Source organism: Mustela nigripes, chromosome 6, assembly GCF_022355385.1.
Source record: "Mustela nigripes isolate SB6536 chromosome 6, MUSNIG.SB6536, whole genome shotgun sequence".
Taxonomy (NCBI): Eukaryota; Metazoa; Chordata; class Mammalia; order Carnivora; family Mustelidae; genus Mustela; species Mustela nigripes.
The window spans coordinates 51,407,405-51,427,654 of NC_081562.1; the positions used below are offsets into that span (position 1 = coordinate 51,407,405).

Genomic DNA, 20,250 nt, shown 5'->3' on the forward strand with positions numbered 1-20,250 from the left:
CTTAAGCAGAAACCAAGAGCTGGATGCTCAACCGACTATGACACCCACACGCCCCATGAAGTGCCTTTTTTAAAGAATTAAGTGGGCTGTGAAGTTCAGGCTAAGTAAGGTCCAGAAAAATAGATGCACCTGGAAAACAATAGTTTGAAAATTTTATAACTGAACCAAGTGAAAATGCATTGGAAGAGAAATTTGTCAACTCTTGCTTCTTTTTGAAATGGAAATCCCTACAATGGATTTTTGTGTTTTGTAAATTGGCATTTTTGTGTCTAAGATTTCATTAAAGCAAGGCTTTCAGCAGGGACAATTTTACTTTGAAACTTCTGGCACAATTTTGGTTTTCTCTCTCTTTTTATTTCTGTTAAAATGTATTTCCTTTTTACTGTTTAATTGATTAGTTGCAACGCTTGGATCTCAAGATTCAGGAGAACTGGAAAGACCTATTATTTTGAGAATGGCACAGTAATAAATACTGACAATGTGAAAGCTTTGAGAGGGGTTTTTGGTTGTTAAGCGCATTGAAAAGATTATATGACCAGCTTGCGTGCAACACCTTATGGAAGAGCAAACCAATTTCCAAATCATTCCGTCTTATGAGCTTAGGGGAAAGGTTTATGGAAACTCTAAAGGGAAAGGATTTTTCTTGGCTTGGTACGACTTCCCCAAGCTTGGTAAGAATAACCTGCTATATACAAACAAAATGAAGCAAAATTTCAAATATCTACTTATTAGCAAAATTTCTTCCTATTTATAAGAAAGAACTAGAGCCTATTGGATCAGTTAGATCAGTATTCCCCAGTGGATATGTTAACGATAATCTGGTGGATTTTAGAAATTTACATAATCGAGGACTAAGTTGACTAGGCATCTTGACTCTTGATCTCAGCTCAGGTCTTGAACTCAGGTCCACATGAACATGGAGCCTACTTTAAAAAACAGAAGAAGAATAAATTTACATAATCTCTCTCTTAGCCAATGACTTGATCAATTTTCCACCCACTGACTTGTGGGCATTCCAGAGTTGGTGGCCTTCTTGCTCTCCCAGTACACCATCATCATTAGTTGTCACTCTTTGCTAAGTCAACATCTACATACCCCGAGTGATCATTACACTCACACACACATAAAAATAGCTTGTTATTAGGAACCTAAACGGTTAGATATAAGCTTATTTTATTATACCAAACTCCCTTCTAGATCCCCAAGATATGAACACTCCTTAATAGTAACAAATAGCTGAGAAAATATTAGCTTCACAAACTCATTCCAACAAGTAGAGTCTAGTCTGAGTTGTAGAATATTTCCAAAGAAAATATTGTGAAACTTTCAGGCACACAAAGTAAAAATAAACTAGTGTCTATGGGTCTTTATTTAATAGATTCTGGAATACTGTTTTTTAGCTGTTTTTGGATTATATGGAGGCTGGTGAAGGTATCCACAAGGTTTCTTTCCCTAATTAATCAATCTGTGTTGCCTATTTGCACCTTTAATTTTTAAAGAAAATCTTTTTTTTTTTTTTTTTTTCAAGATAGTACAAGCCCAGACTAGGAAAAAAAAAAATCCCAGATTCCATATTAGCAGAGCACAAACTAATGAGTCATTCATTCTTTCTCCGCCCAGCATGATATGTAAGTTCTGTGGAAAACACCCATATGGTCAAAATACAGTCTCTACTCTGGTGGAGATATAAGACTATCAAAAAATGCAATGTGACCATTTTTGCTTTGCTTTGTCTCTCTTACCAAGATTTCTATGCAACTGGAATCAACTAGATAAACTCTTTCTCTATACTTATTTTTTCCTTAGTTGTTCAAGTTGGTTTCCCATGTCTTGGAAAACAAGATGGAGTGGCAGCATTTGAAGTGAATGTGATTGTAATGAATTCTGAAGGCAACACCATCCTGCAGACGCCTCAAAATGCTATCTTCTTTAAAACATGTCAACAAGGTAATCAGTAATCCCCATCAAGAGAAGGCTCAGAAGGCTTTTGGGTGTGATATGGGTAAAAAGATAGATAATAGACAGACAGATAATTTTTTGGTATAATTATAACCACACCAATGTGTAGAGGGGCTGGTTACTGCGGAGTCCAGTATGGTATTAAGAGCTTTTCTCTGCTATGACACCACTCACAATTTTAACTACCAATACCCCTTCAAAAGCCATCTCTTCTACCTCTCTCCTTCCCCTCCTCCAACACAATCTTTGGGAGTCCCCAACTTCATAGCAAGGTTGCCAGGCATTACCAGCAACTACTACCTGTTAAGGCAATACCACTCCCACCCCCACCACAAGCTTGGTGCTGCCGACCTCCCCAGAGAACAGGGTACCACCGTCATAACAACAATGTCTGCCAGGCAAAGGCATCTCACCCTGATGCCCATGTAAGCATGAAGGCCTAGATTTTTTCCCCCCATCTTGATGCAAGGTTTTCCAGCACAGAATTTAAGCTCTAGAGGCCTTCAGTGCTCTAAAGATGAACCAAAAGGCCATTCCACCCTCTGAAAGTAAACGTTGTGGGCCATATCATTTATTTCAGTGTGAATTTAAGAAAGTCCAGTAGATTGATAGGTGGGGGTGAAGGCAGAATAAAGCTTGCTTTGCCTTCTTCCTTGAGCCCCCCTACTGCTGGAAGTAGATTTGAGAGATGCAAAATCTGGCTTTGTTGAGGATTTAGTGAAGCACAAGAGGTACAGAGAGAGAATATAGGTAGAACTTACCAGTATTCAGTAAATTAGGATAATCAGGGCACTGCAGGTAAAGGTCACCGCTAACCTCTTCATGCTTGCTGTAATTCACCCAACACAATTTCAGAGGTGTCCATATAACCATGTTTCTCTTTGGTGAAGCTGAATGCCCAGGAGGGTGCCGAAATGGAGGTTTTTGCAATGAAAGACGCATCTGCCAGTGTCCTGATGGATTCTATGGCCCTCACTGTGAGAAAGGTAAAGAACGGAGAGAGCCAGCTACCCTCCCTTGCTTCCTAATGAAACTGATGTCACACAAGAGCCCCACATAAGCTTTCTTAACACAATCTTTGAAATTATTTTGCTGGTCCTACCATAAAATTGGTAAAATCTTAAAGAGCCGCAGAAGAGCAGTTGGAGAGTACTTCTAAGAGTGGTTTTCTGTTAAATCCAATATATGGCGACGGGACAGAGAATGTTAGCACAATGTCTGCATTGTTCACGGCCACGACCCACCCCCATCCCTAATTCACTATTATACACACTATGCCTTGGCATAATCTTATGAAAGTTTTGAAGTTTTTCTCCTCCACTTAAATTGGATTTTAAAAGCTAATTATTATGATTGATTTGACAGTAGCTACTCCAGTTCAAAGTAACTTGATTCACAACTAAGTCTACACCTGAGTTATGTAGTTACTATGAGGCCAAAAAAAAAAAAAATGGTAAAAATTATTTGTATTGTAAGTATATCTATCTCAGTGAAATTACTATTATATGAAAGAGTTAAGAGGAAAATGTGGACTAACCACAGAATGCTTAAATACCAACAGCTTATTTGATGAGAGTAAAACTAAGACACAAGAATTTTTCCCATTTGCCTATATTTTGGAATTAGAAGATGTAGGAAATAGGGCACAGAAAAATATTTAAAATCTTAAGAAACCCATGTCTTAATCAAAGTAATGATTCTAGGCAAATTTTCATCAGCCACCGAAATGGAACAATTCTAAAATTCTCACCTATGAAATTAGTTTAAAAACACCTCATTTAAAAAAAAAACACCTCATTTACAATTCATAAATAATAAAAGCATAAAAGCACACCTGTATCTCTAAAGACCTTAGAGTCTACCACAAAGATCAAAAAATGTAGAGCTATTGTATTATCGATGTTTCCGAAATGGTCCTTCCCCAAAACCCTACTTGGCCTTAATCAGAGCACTCTCTCTCTCTCTCTCTCAGCCCTTTGCACACCACGGTGTATGAATGGCGGGCTTTGTGTCACTCCTGGGTTCTGCATCTGCCCACCTGGTTTCTATGGAGTCAATTGTGATAAAGGTAACGGTTTCTTTCTAAGAACAAGGTTCTTTTTACTTTATAAATGTTTAGTTAAAAGAAGTATATTTGATATACCATCACTCTCCATAATAGCTCTATTATTAGGGTGTAAAACTTCGTTGGCTGCTATAATAACTTTAACCCCAAATTTTGGTGTAGTTCAACACACTAGAAGTTTGCTTGTACTCACAGAATGCTCCAGTGCAGGAATCCCTACAGTGAGCGGGGCTGCCCTCCATGCTATGATTCGAGGATCCTGGCACCTTCCACCTAGAGATCTGGGACTTTCAGGAACCAGTCAGTGAGCAGAGAAGGAGACTGGAGTAGACACTGATTTAAAAAAAAAAAAATCCCAAGAAGTGATTTCCAAAACTTCCACACCTATTCTGTTCCATGGACAGAAATGTGCCTCATGGTCCTACCTAGGTGACTGTCCCAGGTGCAGACTGGGCAGCTGTCTCCCACTGACAACTTGACGGGAGGGGAACATGGAGTTTTGTGGACCACGTGAGGTTTGGGTATGTCTTCATTCTGTTTTATGGGTGAGCTTCTAAGACTGAAATGAAACAACCTGCTCCACCTTTCCCGACTGACTGCCAATTCAATGATCTGCTCACAGAGGACAGCCGGGAGAGATGGTCTTCCGCCTTCCTGTGACGCAGCACTTTCGCCAGGCTTACTCTCAGAAAGTGGGTTCAAACTTGCCTCTAAAATATTGAACGGTCTATAGGCTTTACAAGATACCAATTTGTTTTGCCTGATTCACATCTTTCATGGGGGTAAAAACTTAAATAATATCATGCAAAGTGTATTTATTTATTGACATTATCCTTGTGTCAAAAACTCTCATTGCGTGAGTAGAGCCTTGTTTTTTTTTAAATAAATACATGCTATGAAATGAAAAGCTATGTTAGTTTTGAGAAGTGTCTCTTCAGTGATCATGCAGTCAACACCAATTAAGATTGAAATGAACCACTTTTTTAAAAAGAAGGAAGAGCTCCTGGAAGAATCCCTCAGCATGAGTCAGAGAATAATTCACAGGGGTCTGCTCTTCCATGATACATAAAGTACTTCACAACTTTTTCTGATTTTACACTCAACAGCCTTTTGAGATATGTAAAGTTGTATCTGCTTCATTCTCAGAGATGCGAAATGAAGTTTACAGAACTCCAGTAGCTTGGCCCAAACTCACACCCTACCTGTGAGTCATTCAGGCTACCTGCTGGGGTTCCCATTCCTCCTCAAGTGACTCTGCATCTGGGCTGATGACTTTATCTCCTTGTGGGTCAACCTTTTCCCTTCTCTAAACTTTTTTTTTTTTTTTTAAGATTTTTATTTATTTGAGAGAGAGAGATAGAGCACAAATGGAGGGAGAGGGAGAAGCAGACTCCCTGCTGAGCAGGGAGCTCAATGCAGGGCTCCATCCTGGGACCATGGGATCATGACCTGAGCCACCTAGGTGCCCCTCTGATCTCTAGATTAGGAATTAAGCCACTACCCCTGGCTCCCCAGCCCCAAGCTGGGGAGATAATCTTTGTGACCATCTCTACCATTTATTTTTAAGTGATATAAAACTAGAGTATTGGATTTAACTTAAGTTTGGATTCATAAAGGTTAAACACTAAGGACAAGATAAGAAGAGCCAGTGAGTAAAAAAAGTTTCTTTTTATTTGTCAAAATTTATTTGTCAAAATTTAGCACTCAACATCTCCGCTCTTCCAAAATTGGGCGATTCGTAACGTAGAATTAAGCTCAGATTATCACAAAACTTGTTAGGAAACAGCAAATCCCTCAGAGGTTTGGATGAAGAACTCAGGTATGAAGAGGTTCAAAGAGATTGTTTGTGAGGGCTGCTTACTGAGATGTGACCGTCATTGGTGTCATCTGAACAATGGAGTGCCAACTGCAATGTTTTTCTAATGCTATGGAGTCACAAACACTGTATGGTCACTGTTGAAGGAAAATATGTGGATTCCAGTATGTTTTACACTTTGTAATATTTTACATTTCAGATGAAAACTTTTACCTACTTCTTAGACTCCAGTAACTTTTTATTATTATTCTTTTGGAAAGTCTGTTGAAATTCCACTTGATCTCATTGGAGATCTGGGAATATTAAAAAATAATGGCTTTTATTACCTCAACAAAAAGATGCATTTATCATCCAGGAGGGAGTATAGAGCTTCTGAAAAATGGCTTAATTACTGGCACAGAACTAGAGCTGAGCATAACATATTTGAAGCAACATTAAAGATTAACTTTTGGTGGCTCTTGGGACTTCTGTTGCCAGCTTTAGGAAATGAAAAGTTAAGCCCTGGCTCGGCATGCCCTCAGCCCCAGTGAAAGTTACCTGGTGCCTCTGTGCATTTTCCTAGTCCAGAATCATTGCACAACAGAAATGTAGAGAAGCTTGTAAAGAATTGTACCAATACTAAGAGCATGGCCACATTCTTTAAATAGCTTTGTCATCATTCTGAGACTTACAGTTCAGCTCCCAGGTTCATCCCATTCTATTCTTTAGAAGGGGTAGTGCCCAGAAGGCTCTGGCCAAGCAGACCCTGATCCTGATGTTTTCTTGTCTCTTCTTCATTCCCCAGGAGACACAGAGACAGGTGGGGAGACAGAATCACACTTGTAAAAACAACTGTCCTGCCGTAACAATACTAGGAGCAGTTAGCAAGGAGGAAGCCCAAAGAGCTGGTTCTCCTAAATCCTAAATTCTATACCCAAATGCTGCTGTTCCCTTCTGCATTGGGAGGCTGTGTTTGCCAAAGCAAGTACAGCATTGCCTTAAGAGGGCAGATCCTTGTGGTTTAAACAAAAAGCTCTATCATTTAAGAAGCACGATACTTGCAGAACATGCAGGTTGGACTGCTTTTCCACAAAGAAAGCATACATATAAATTTTGGATCTCCTCTCTGATTTTCCTACTGGAAGCTTACTTCAGCATTTGTTCATCTGTAGCCAACTTTGGCCCATTTTATATAGAACAAGAACAAATAGGCCCTATAACTGGAATTGCTGAGAATCCAAGCTCTCATTTTCATCTCTTTTCTAGAAGGAGCCAACCTGTCTATTTTTAGATACTTACTCTACCCTTGTCCCCATTTTTGTCCTCCCTTTATTTTAGGTATAAGCAGTGAAATTCCAGAAGTTGACACAAAGACAGGGTTTAGGATGAATTACAAACAGTATGATTATTGCCTGGAAAATCTAGTTAATTGGACCACCACAATAATCTGTCCAAGTAGCTGCTGCACACTCCCATTCCTGTGGGATCTGAGGAGGATTGACAGTCTGTCCTTTCCCAAACACCAGGACTCCTTCTTCCAAATGTCATAAAAGTCTATTTTTTAAAATCCCTATTACATAAGATGAATCTCTGTTCTTGTTCTGGGGGAAAAAGAAAAAGTTGCTTTCTCCTTTGCCAGCTCCTAGTATTTATGGCCTTTCTCCCTTTTATCTATTCTAAAATAAGTCTTCTCCTTTTTACTCTTCTTTTAACGTCAAAAAATATTTTAGGGTGTTTATAGTGTTCCTTTCTTAAGGGCATAGTTACAAGAAAATAAAAACATAACTTTTTTTTATACATCTTGCCTTTTTTTTTCCTCTAAAATAGAAGCCTCCAGGGAGAGAATAGTATATAATGTATGTGCTATTCTATTATGTTGTTGAAATCTGTCAATGATCAAGCAGTTGGTTACAATTTTTGCATTTGCAAAGTGGCTTACTTGACTAAGTAAATGGGCAGGAGGCAGATGTCTCAGAAATATCACCTCACTTTAAGTGAAGTTGGATTTTTTTTTTTTAAGGTTTAACCTACTCTCTAATGCAATTACCCATGTTATCCATTCTAATAGCAAACTGCTCAACCACCTGCTTTAACGGAGGGACCTGTTTCTACCCTGGAAAGTGTATTTGCCCTCCAGGACTAGAGGGAGAACAGTGTGAAATAAGTGAGTATTGACTTTCTGCATTCTCTTTGTTTCTGGGGGGTGGAGGGGAGCCTCAGTACTCCACCTACCCCCATCATTTTTTCAGTGAGGAAACTGAAGCCCAGAGACAATGAATAGCTTATCCAAGGTCTCAGGTCATCTTCATTTTTCCTAAAGGTGGGGCAGTGGGCGCCAGATGACTCTGAGCCTACACTCTGACTCAGTCATATCTGGGTTTGTATTATTTGGCATGTTGTGTTGTTTCTTATTAGTGAGTTTGTCCCCTTCTCATTGTGCAGAGCCCCTCGCTTCAGCCTAGAAATGTAGACCAGAGTTTTGGGACAGGTGGATTTTTTACCTACATGCAGGCATAGAATTTCTTCCCTAAATTAGAGCCAGTAACCCATCTAAGAGGAAAGGATAGATTCAAGGAAAGGGGAGAAAGGGTGCACAACAATTTTAAAAAAATAGAACAAACTAACAGCACACAGTACAAAAATGAACCACACAGATGTTAAGTAAAGGGAAAAGTGCATACTGCACGATTCTATTTTTATGAAGTTGAAGAACAGGCAAAATTAATGGATGATAGTAGAAACCAGGTTGGTTGTTGGGGGCACAGAGGAACTTTATGGGGTACGAAAAATGCTCTATATCTTGATTGATGAAGTGTCACATGAATGTTTATTCAGGTAAAAAAATAATTGAGCTGTGAACTTCAAATCAATGCAGTTAGGTCTTCATTGTGCCTTCATGATATTTTGGTCATGCTTCCATAGAAAGAAAGAAAAACTTAAGGGTGGAATGTGGTAGATAGTCATTGTTTTCAGAATCAGGATCTCAAACTGCTTATCCTGGCTCTGCCTCCTACCAGCCATGTAACCCTCAGCAGATCGCTGAATCTTCCTATTAAATTCAGCAATGAGTCAACCGCATCCTAGATTGCTTTATGATCCAGAAAATGGATAACACCAGTGCTTCATTCAGGAAGGAGAAAAAGAACGTGAGCTTGTCTCCTAAGGGTGCCCTGTTGCTGCCTTTTTGGAAGTTCTGGAATATAGCATTTTCATTTCCAGCCATATTTTATCTGTAAAATACTGCTGTGTTTAGTATCACCATACTTTCTGAAGTGGGTTGCAGTGGGCTCAAAATTAAGTAATATTAACAATAATTTTATCTTTCAACCTCTAATTTATTTGTACTTTAATGAGTAGTAGATGAAGTAACCATTTTTGATAGAGTTCAAGTGAAATACCTCTGAAGTTTCCATAGAACATGTAATTAATTGTCAGGATATGGTTTCTGTTCTTATTAATTACCCTGATAAAGATATCTCTGAACTAATTCCCCTCAATTTTCTCCCCACACTTACTCTCAGACTTCACTTACTTAGCTAAATCATATTCATGAATCTTTGTTCTTGGATTCATTTCTCTACATGTAAGTATGTCCTTGGGTTTACAACTTTCCATTGGCAGAGACAATGATTTCTATTCCTTTTTTCCCTTACTACACTAAAAATGTAGGCCTTTGAAGGCTCCTGATTATCCCTATCACAAGTTATTCTCAAATCCCTCTAGGAAATGTCTTGTTTCTATTACAAGAACCACAGTACTAAGAAAATACGGAAATGGATCTTGAGTTGAAAAGTGCCTCTAGTATAGTAGAGACAAAAAATTGAATTATGAATTCTTATTTTAAAATTGAGATGTAATTCACATACCAAAAATTCACCATTTTAAAATATGCAATTCAGTATATATTCATGAAGAACAGTACCATTTCTGTCTCATTCCAGAACATGGCATTAGACATGTCAAAGGATGTCAGAAGACACCCTGTACTCATGGGAGCAGGCACTCCCTATTCCCCTTTCCCCAAAGTAGTAGAAACTACTAGTCTACATTCTATCTCTTCAGATTTGCCTATTCTGAACATTTCATATAAATAGAATCATATAACATTTTTCCTTTGTGTCTGACTTCTTTCACTTAGCATGATGTTTTTGAGATTTATCCATGTTGTGGCATGTATGATTACTTCCTTTTAATTGCTGAATAATATTCCATTGTGTGGATATACAAACCATCTTTTGTTTATCCATTCATCAGTTTACAGACATTTGGTTGTTTCCACGTTTGGGGTGATTGTGAATAAAGCTGCTGTGAACATTCATGTACAAGTTTTTGTGTGGAAATATGTTTTCAGTGCTCTCGGGTATATTCCTAGGGGTGGAATTGCTAGGCCACATGTGAACTCCATGTTCAATTTTATGAGGAACTGCAAAACTGTTTTCCAAAGCCACTGTACTATTTTACATTCCTACCAGCAATGTATGAAGGTTCCAGTTTCTCCACATCCTTGCCAATACTTGTTATTGTCTATTTTTTTCATGAGGTATATATTCTGATGTTACTTATATTTTCATTTCCCCTGGCATCTATTAGGACTGATACCTTCCCAAACTTCAGTTTGACTTAATTTAAGAACTCTTGCCAGTTAACAAATAACATCAAGGTTAGAAATACCTGGAAGTAGGGAGTATACATTTATCCCATTACTTAAGGTTCATAGCTAGCTATCCCAAGGATCTTCAGTGAACTTTCAGTTAAAAAGTTTACATGGGTTATTTATGCTGTATTATAAATGAAGTTTTAAAATAACATAATGAATTCTTATTTTTACAAAAGTCCTCTCTAACGTAGTGAAAAGAAGGGGAACATGCATCCCAATGTTCATAGCAGCAGTGTCCACAAGAGCCAAACTATGGGAGGAGTTGAGATGCCCTTCAACAGATGACTGGATAAAGATGTGGTTCATCTATACCATGGAATATTACTTAGCCATCAGAAAGGATGAATACTCCCCATTTGCATTGACATGTATGAAACTGGAGGGGATTATGCTAAGTGAAATAAGTCAAGCAGAGAAAGACAATTAACATATGGTTTCAGTCATATGGGGGACATAAGAATAGTATGGAGGACCACAGGGAGAGGGAGGGAAAAATGAAGGGCAAGAAATCAGAGAAGGAGACAAACCGTGAGAGACTCTGGAATTCAGGAAACAAACTGAGGGTTACAGAAGGGAGGAGGGTAGGGTGATGGGGTAGCCTGCTGAAGAGTATTAAGGAAGGTACCTGTTGTGATGTGCAGTGGGTGTTATACACAACTAATAAATTGTTGAACACTACATGAAAAACTAATGATGTACTATATGTTGGCTAACTAAATATAATAAAAAAAATAAAAAATAAAATGAAATCTATGGGACTAAAAAAAATAGTCCTCCATATAAAGTATTCTTTATAAAAAAATTTAGAATACCGAATAAAACAATTAAAAATCACCTATAAGGGCGCCTGGTTGGCTCAGTGGGTTAAGCCGCTGCCTTCGGCTCAGGTCATGATCTCAGGGTCCTGGGATCGAGTCCCGCATCGGGCTCTCTGCTTAGCAGGGAGCCTGCTTCCTCCTCTCTCTCTCTGCCTGCCTCTCTGCCTACTTGTAATCTCTCTCTCTGTCACATAAATAAATAAATAAATAATCTTATAAAAAAAAAAATCACCTATAATCCTAAGACCCAGAGATGATAGTTGTTGGCACTGTTATAAATCATTTTTGTTGGTTTTCTATGTGAAGCAGAGTCACACATTTAAGTTATCCTACATCCAATGGGCAGAGGAAGTTTAATGTCCTTATTTTGTCAATCCCTAACTCATTGTTCTCCCCGGACCCCCCGCACTCACTGGTTATAGTAAAATGCTAACATATAAACTTAGTAAAATTTGTTTGTCTTCAGGCAATGTTTAGTCTGTTCTGGGTAAAAATGTGTAATCTTTCAAGTTGGCTTACTTTTCCACTGTCCAGTGGATACAATTTATTGCAAAATATTTTCAGGAAAAGGGAGTCAACATTAAAGACACTTAGAGGATTCTGATTTTTAAAGCAGTCACACCTTCATGAGGCTTTGGCTCCGTAAGATTTGATTTGGAATGGCCTTGGGACAGTCACCTGTAGTCACATTTCTGCTGTGTGATAACCAAGAGAGAACGTCCTTATTCCTGGCAGTGGTGAACCCAAACACTCTCACTTCCCTCTGATAAAGAAAATAAAAGACCCATGGAAGCAATGAAAAGGTTCTCTCTACCAGTCATTCTCTGTGATATCCCTGGCTACCAAGTTCACCTCTCATTGAATGTGGGGAAATTGGTGTCACCAAGTATTTCACAATAAGTACTATCTTTTCTGACATAGGGTTATTGTCCCGCATCTTGTTGACTTGAAAAACCCAAGTGCATGGCAGAATACTGTGATAGGATCCAATTTGGTACATATGGTGAGGTCAGATATTTCATTGATACAAATGGAAATTGAGTTAGGCATTCCTTTGCTTTAGGTAAGACTTGGGATCTTGACCAAATAGTAAATGCTATTCTAGCATTGTCTTAGCAAAAAGGACACTTTTGAATATTTAATAGTCAGTGAAAAGGTAGTATTCTATTATTAAGGTCATTTGATGCCTGTTTCTAGAACATCCCTGCATCAGAAAAACTTAAAGGTATAATGGCATTCCAGGTTTTTGAGAGACTCTAACATCTCAATATTATGTCTCTATTGTCTGCACAATGGCTAAATGTTGCTTTGCTGAATTTATACATTGGAGAAGGTCCTTGTGAATAAGTGAAAAGAGAAGTAAAGTGTTTCAGCAAAATAATTTGCATATGGAATTTATGTTTATCAAACATAGCGCTTGCTCGTAAAACATAGTAGCTCACTTCATTTGAAGGCTCTTTTGACCATAAAAAGAAGAGCTTAGAGAATAAAAGTGTGTTTTATGATAAAGATTTCATTTCTTCCCCTTATGTATTGAGACCTTTGTAATGAGTATTCTGCTGAAATGTAAAAAAAAAGAAAAAGAACAACAATAAAAAAAAAATCCAAATCCCTTCACTCCCAAAACCTAATGGGTATTTGCTCTCTCTGGAATGCCATCATGCTAGTCACGGGATGCAGTCAGCTCTGGGTGACCCACCCTTTTTCTTCTACTTCTTCAAATCACCCAGCCTTGAATGGCAAATTCTAGATTGCAGAGGGAGAATAAATAGCTTCTGGAATAAAAGACTATCATTTTATCATTTTTACATCTAAGGCCCTACTGCAGCTCTAAAATCCTGTAACCCAAAGAGCTGTGAAAACATTAGCAATTCTCATTTGGCACCGACATAAAAGAAAGAGTGATGTATTTTGAGGCTCTAAGACATTCTAGAAAAAAAAGCATTGGTGTGGTATGGGGCCTCTTTGGTGCCCTACTTCATATCTCCTCTCAACCCGCTTTTCACTCCAGTCACTGCTGTGCAAACCTGTTTTGGGTGGCATAACCTCATGGTACCCCATCTTAGTTGCTCCACACTTCTGCTTTCTACCCAGAGACTCCTATGAGTCCTACAAAATCAGTCAGCACTCACATAGGGGCATACTGGAGGTGTGAGGAAGTCATTCCATAGGGTGACCCTCAACCAATGGAAGACAGGTGCCAATGAACAAATCCTCCCCTCTCTCTTCTTAAGAGTAACTTGAAGGTGCAGTGTCCACGGCCTCTCAGAAGAATCGCACAGGATAGAGCCTGGTTGCCTAAAGTGATGACCAACCCCCACACACACGTTTGTGTTGGCTTTCCTTCCTTCCATTCTTTCCTCTCCCTGTCCCCCCATTCTGGTTTCCTAGGATCACTTTAACAAAGAAACTCTCTGCATGCAAGCCCTGCTCTCTGGAGAATCCTTGGCTAGGAAAGATACCACTGGGCACAGGTGTAGGTCTGCTTTTAGAAAGAGTGACATTCAAAGTCAGAACTCAGAGAGATCACTTGGTGGTTTATTCACATCTTAACCTGTACTGTATCTTAAATTACAAGTGTTTGCAAAACAGAATTTTATTCTGCTTACCAAAAAAGTTATATACACATAGCATGTGGGCAACACATTTATCGTAACAGATATCCATTAGAAATCACAAGTGAAAATACTAACCCGTTTGTTCTAAGAATGAAACTCCAACGGTATCAAAGCCAGAGCAGGTCTGAAATAAATGGGAATCGATGCCATCTAAAAGTATTTATCCTCTCAAAGCCCTGCAATTCCCTTGAAAAACGTGAATATCTCTGAATGAAGCACTGAGTTCCTGGCTTATCTGCATCCTTCTCTGTTTCAGGCAAATGCCCGCAGCCCTGTCGAAATGGAGGTAAATGCATTGGTAAAAGCAAATGTAAGTGCTCCAAAGGTTACCAAGGAGACCTCTGTTCCAAGCGTAAGTACCCAGAATCAGTAAGTACCGCAGAATCAGCTCGAGCTCAGGGATCTCCTCCTACACAACTTCTGGGCCTCCTGCATGTTGCCTAAGCATCACCATGAACCTGTCTCAAGGACATCTTTGTTCCCTTTCTCTAGAACAAAGACAATGTATTAAATCCATGCATGTGAAAACACGGACACATTCACACATGAGCAACTCAGCTTTTTAACTATTGGGGGTTTTCTTAAGGAAAATGAGCTTCCATTCCAGCAGTTTCCGAGTCCTACTGAGCATCTTTTGTGACTCAGAAGCATCAAGCTTAGTTTACCATCTCTCTCGGGCCTTTTTTCAGAAAGTCCCAAACTGACTTAGAGCTGGAGATTGGCTTAGAAAAATCAACAACAACAACAAAACAACAAAAGGGGATGAAGCCCAAACTAATACATTCTAAAGAACTGCAGGAAAAGCAACTAATTCTCTTGAACAGTGAAAGCTCAGGAAACACTTTCTATCTCCTCCGGTTCTAGCGGTCTGTGAGCCTGGCTGCGGTACCCACGGAACCTGTCATGAGCCCAGCAAGTGCCAATGTCAGGAAGGCTGGCACGGAAGACACTGCAATAAAAGTGAGTGGGAGGGTGCACCTCGAGCCTATCTTGGCTCCGGCAGCTGATAGATGACCCGTAGCTCAGCCCTGCTTCCCATGTTTGCCTCCTGTCCCCAGGGCTCATCCCTGGCCCCCTCAACTCTCTAACCCTTTGAGCCTAAGTTTTAGAGTCTAAGGGCAATGCAGCTGTGCAAATTATCACCACATCTGTAAAATAGCTCCACTTTTCTAAGTTAAAGCAGTAATTCAGGTTGCTTTGGTAATAGAGTGTGGTAACTATGAAAGAGATAACAAGTATGAGAGTCTAAACCAAATATATACATCTATTTGGCTCTGATTTTATCTTTAAGATCTACCCATGAGCATATAAAACATGAAGAATTTTGCTCTTGAAGATTACTAAATGTTATTGGTTGTGATATGTTTCAAATAAGTTCTTTTGAGGCAGAAAAACAAAAGAAAGAAAAAAGAAGGAAAGAAAGGAAAGGTCTAGGGAGTATGGAGTTGTATATTTTAAAATTTACTGACTACCAAAAATGAGCTATCTGTAGAGATGATAAACCACTGGTCTGTTTTCGGCACAAAACAACACTGATTCAATTCAACCATTTCATTTTGATTGAGATCTTCTCTGTTCCAAGCAAGAATCCAGGCACTGGAGACCTGTCAGTGAGACGACAGAAAATGCCCCACCTGGTGGGGCTAGCGTTCCCTCTCCTAAGCTTGGGCCCACAGTCCACCTTGCCTTTGAAGGAAGGCAGGCTTCAGTCATCCAATAACCTTCAAGCGCAGAAGTTCAGCTTGTGCCTATCACAGTCAGTTTCCAAAATAATGGACACAAATTGCACAGATCACCTTCACAGCAGATATTTTTCTAGAGCCACAGTTTCCAAAGGGTGGTCTATGCAGCCCAGGGAGTATGGAAGTTATCAGCTAGGTGGATGGAAAAGACGGGTTTGACAATAGTTTTATATTTTTTGTTATTTTATTATATTTATATATAAGTTTATATATAAATATATATCTCAATCTCAAATCTCTAATTTTTGTGTGTATTTTATAATGTTCACATTATATTATTATGGTGTATATCTAATACATTTACATGTAGGTATACATGCTTTTTTGTTTGTTGGTTTTAAGGCAAGTTGGTGTCTGGTCTGTGCTACACTAAGCCATTGACTTGAGTCTTGTCATGTGCTACATTGACTGGATGGTAGATTGAATTGGCTTCAGGTGGGTGTAGCTTAACCAGAAGTTCGGCTCTTCTGGAAAAGGGTTCTTTCCACAGGTAGTAATGGCTAAATGTATCCCTACAGGGACACACTTAGGGGAAGCTTTTTTTGGACTAAAAGAACTGCAGAAAACTAACCATTTCAAGAGATACTTGGGGAAAGAGTAAACCAAATCTTTTATGCCACCTTTAACTCGGGATGCAAGTAACTTTTGAGACATCCTCCAGCCTAGGGATGGGCTGAGGTCACACTATACATCCCAGGCATCAATCAGTTGCAAAGCTCCTCTAGGACCCACATTTGGGACCTGGTGACCAAGAGTGATGGCAAGAGAGTAGTTCCTGCTGATAAACCAGTCACATCACCAAAAAGAAGGCAAGTCAGGGGCCCTCGAGTAGCATCGATGAGCAATTCGGACAGGACTGCCAGCCCCCATGCACCCCCCACTCCTCGACCTGCTGCTGAGAGTTTTGTCATTGATGTACCCTCAACTCACAGCATTGCCTCAAGATGATGCCCCAGCGCCTGATTAAAATGCAAATGTGGTGTCCAGGAGAGGCCACCCAGCCATTTTGTACATGAGCTTAGAGAATCAGGCAGAAAGAAAGAGATTTATTTTGACCATGGGGAGGTGACAAGGAAGGTCGGAGGCATGGAGTGCTGGAGAGAGCAGACTCCCAGAGAGGTGACACTTTGGGAGGTCTCAGGCACCCAGACGTGTTAGTGGGGAGGAGGACATTGGAGACAGACTTCCTGGCTGAGGCTCACCCTCGCCAGCAGGGAGGTTCGGGCTTCATGGGTGGCGGGGAGAACAGCAGGGTAAGGATTTACTCCAGTGCATTGTTGGCTCATGTTCTGGCTGTTCCTTGAGCTACCAGCCTACATACTGACAATTCAGAGAAACACATTCGGGAACAAAGTATTCTGTTCTCAGTAGTTACTTAGTGGCATGCTTGCATTTAAAAACCACAGGGAACAAATGGAATGCCAAACTCTACTTTAATGCACAGGAAGATGGAGGCAGATTTTTAAAAATGTGATTGCCCCCTTGGATCCCTTTTAGGAAATCAGGAGAAAGGAGTCAGTGCCTCAAGCACCTCTAGAAGTTGGCAAGTAGGAGAAAGGGAGGTCTGAAGCTATGGAACTTAGTATTACGGTCCACTTACAACTAAGCTGGAAATGGATAGATGCCCACCATGACTGAAACTGACAAATCCCCATGGATAAGGAGTCTGTTCAAATCATAACCCTTCTCTAAAATGCAGGGTGGAGGTCCTTAGTTCTTGCAAAATTCCCATTTTGTGTAAGTGCAGTCGCCACACTTGATTGTGCGATCACTATGAAGAGATGAAGAGTGGGGAGTGTTCCAGAGCAATATAATCGAGGCTGGATTTGCAATGCAGTGAAAATGATCAGATCCTCTGCAGGAACATCCCTGCTTTGGGGACCTCAGTGCCAGATCCTTACCAGACCTTGGGTGGAGAAAATCCTTCATTCGACCCCATCCATCCAAACTTTGCATCAAGAGTTTCTGCATAGCCAAAATCTATAGGGAGTCAGAGCTTTGATGGAAGCCAGATTTGATGGCATTCCTAAAATAGGTTCCTTTTTTAGCAGAGACCTTGAACCTGTAACATCTCTTCATTCAGGTGGCTTTTTGTGGTGGCTGTGGTCTACTCTGGGTTGAAAAGGGAAAATGGATTTCATTTGAATGGTTAGTAATGAATCTGAAGAGCCTGTTTTTGTAGTTTCTTTTCTTTTAAGCTGTGAATAATTTTACAGGGTACGGAGCCCGCCTCATGCATGCCCTGAGGCCAGCAGGCACCCGGCTGGGGCAGCACACGCCTTCACTTAAAAAGGCTGAGGAGCGGCAGGATCCACCTGAATCCAATTACATCTGGTGAACTCCGACATCTGAAACGTTTTAAGTTACACTAAGTTCATAGCCTTTGTTAACCTTTCATGTGTTGAATGTTCAAATAATGTTCATTACAGTTCAGAATACTGGCCTGAATTTTATTAGCTTCATTATAAATCACTGAGCTGATATTTACTCTTCCTTTTAAGTTTTCTAAGTATGTCTGTAGCGGGATGGTATAGATTTCTTGTTTCAGTGCTTTGGGACAGATTAGATGTTATGTCAGTTGATCAGGTTAAAATTGTGTCTTTTCAGTTGTGTAGCTGGCGAATAATTTCCAAAATTACAATGTACTCATGGTGTCGAGGGCCTGGGGAACACTGGACATGGAACAGAAATGCATAAATCAAGGGTTTGGATGGAGCAGTTAACCGTGTTGAAGTTACAACATTTCTAATTTTACTGTCATGGGTTTAGACATTTGTCACATTTTTAAAGTTCCTCTTGTTCTTAAACTCTCAATACACCATATTTTGACCAAATTTTGACCTTACCATGATTCCAGAGAATTCAGTATTGAAAGAAAGAGAAAGAAAGAAAGAGAGAGAGAGAGAAAGAACATGGTGGCAGTGGCATTTAACAATATAATATATTGTAAACAAAATAAAATAGGGACTATAACGTATGGACTTTTGGCATTGGCTTGAAGCAATATAATATATTGTAAAAACACAGCTCTTACATAACGAATATTTTATACTGTTTGTATAAAATAAAGGTGCTGCTTTAGTTTTCTGAGGGTTGTATGGAGTGGTCTGTGCATGTGCAATCTTATGGAAATAAAGTCCGTGTCAATGAGTTGCAGTGAGTGGAAATAAAGTTGGTTACGAAGGAAACTCTGCAGAATCATAAAAAACAGAAGAGATTCTATTCTCTGACCCAGTCGGGCTCCCCAGGGCCACCTGTCCCTCCCAGCCCTCTCCCCCAGCTACACTCTGAGCCCTGCCCGAGACCTTCCCATGTTTGTCAGCTCTCATTTAGTTGGCATTGGTTTTTAGACGTTGTCTCTTCACTAGAATGTGTTAAATATCCCTTCAGAGGGAGACTTTCTAAGACTTTCTTAAAGTGTCAGAATGTTGCAAATGACAAGAGCTACCATTTATGAAAAACCTATTGGTTCCCAAGAACATGATAGTGTGTTATCTTACAATCAGTTGAGGCAGGTATCATTTTGTCCTTTTACATATAAGAAAACTGAGGTAGGAAGATACATAGCAATTTATCCAAGATCACACTCAAGTGGGATGGGTTTGAATTCATGTCACCTGATTCTGGAGAATTCGCACAAGGTGGTTCCCCCTCCTTTTTTCTCAGCAAATGCAGTAGAACACAAAACTCTACAAATCCCAAGCAGGTACTGTCCAATATATTTTAGTCTCCTCATCCTGCCAAGGAAATGTGGACTTTATGTTATAGATAATCCAAAGCCTATATGTTCTTCTTTTGCTGGGCAGTGGCCTAACGACTTGTGTGGTCCAGGAATGTGACGTGTCATGGGAAGTGATCAAGGGAAAAGCTGGACGCAGAGTGAACATGTCTTTTCATGGTGCAGGGCCACGGCAGTCTTCCTCCTCTAACTAGCCAGAGCCTAGAGTGCCAGCTTCTGTTCACACAGACTTGGAGGAGCAGGCCAAGAGCCAAGAAGCTCACAATGGGAATCCCAGTATGAAAAACAACTGATTTAAGACTTTGAAGTAAAAATCCAGATGCTTGATAATGAGGGTTTAAGACGGTGACAGAAAGTTAAGTTTGGGGCTAGGATGCTACTACTAATAGCTAATACTTACACAGTACTTAGTTTATTCCAAGCACTTTTTACCTCGTGGATGAGTAATAAAATGGCGGGGAAGTTAGACTGAAGGCAGTGTGACAAACCACGATAGTCTACATGGGTCATCTCCAAACCATTCTGACTCCAAACCAATCGTATTTCATTAGAAATTTCTGAGCACATACTCCTACATGTGACTATTATTTATTTACATATTTAACTGGTATGCTTTTAAAAAACCAGATATGTTGAAGAGATAAAAATATAAGTAGAAGCTCTAGCATTTTCTCCATTTATCCAGAAGATAGTTTTATGCACACCCGGGGGTACACACCCATAGGAGAACTCAGGCTAAGAGGAGTGAGAGGAAGCTGAAATGGCTTTAGAATCAGAGTCTGCAGTCAAGAAGGATTTCAATCATAAGCAAGGGACTGGGTCACTGGGTGAATGCAGGGTTCTAGAGAGGAATCCAA

At 39.8% G+C, this 20,250-nt stretch overlaps 1 protein-coding gene across 2 annotated transcripts in view; it reads left to right on the forward strand.

Moving 5' to 3' along the window:
- Window positions 1-18,741, forward strand: part of WIF1 (WNT inhibitory factor 1) — a 68,348-nt gene extending 49,607 nt beyond the window's left edge. The window contains exons 4-10 of one of the 2 annotated variants that reach the window (XM_059404710.1): window positions 1,807-1,947; window positions 2,850-2,945; window positions 3,932-4,027; window positions 7,888-7,983; window positions 14,169-14,264; window positions 14,777-14,872; window positions 17,871-18,741. In XM_059404710.1, coding sequence (XP_059260693.1) covers window positions 1,807-1,947; window positions 2,850-2,945; window positions 3,932-4,027; window positions 7,888-7,983; window positions 14,169-14,264; window positions 14,777-14,872; window positions 17,871-17,992 — 743 coding nt within the window. In that variant the 3' untranslated portion in view covers window positions 17,993-18,741. The remainder of the gene's footprint in view (window positions 1-1,806; window positions 1,948-2,849; window positions 2,946-3,931; window positions 4,028-7,887; window positions 7,984-14,168; window positions 14,265-14,776; window positions 14,873-17,870) is intronic. The other variant, XM_059404711.1, reaches the window with a different exon arrangement.
- Window positions 18,742-20,250: the final 1,509 nt, after the last annotated feature.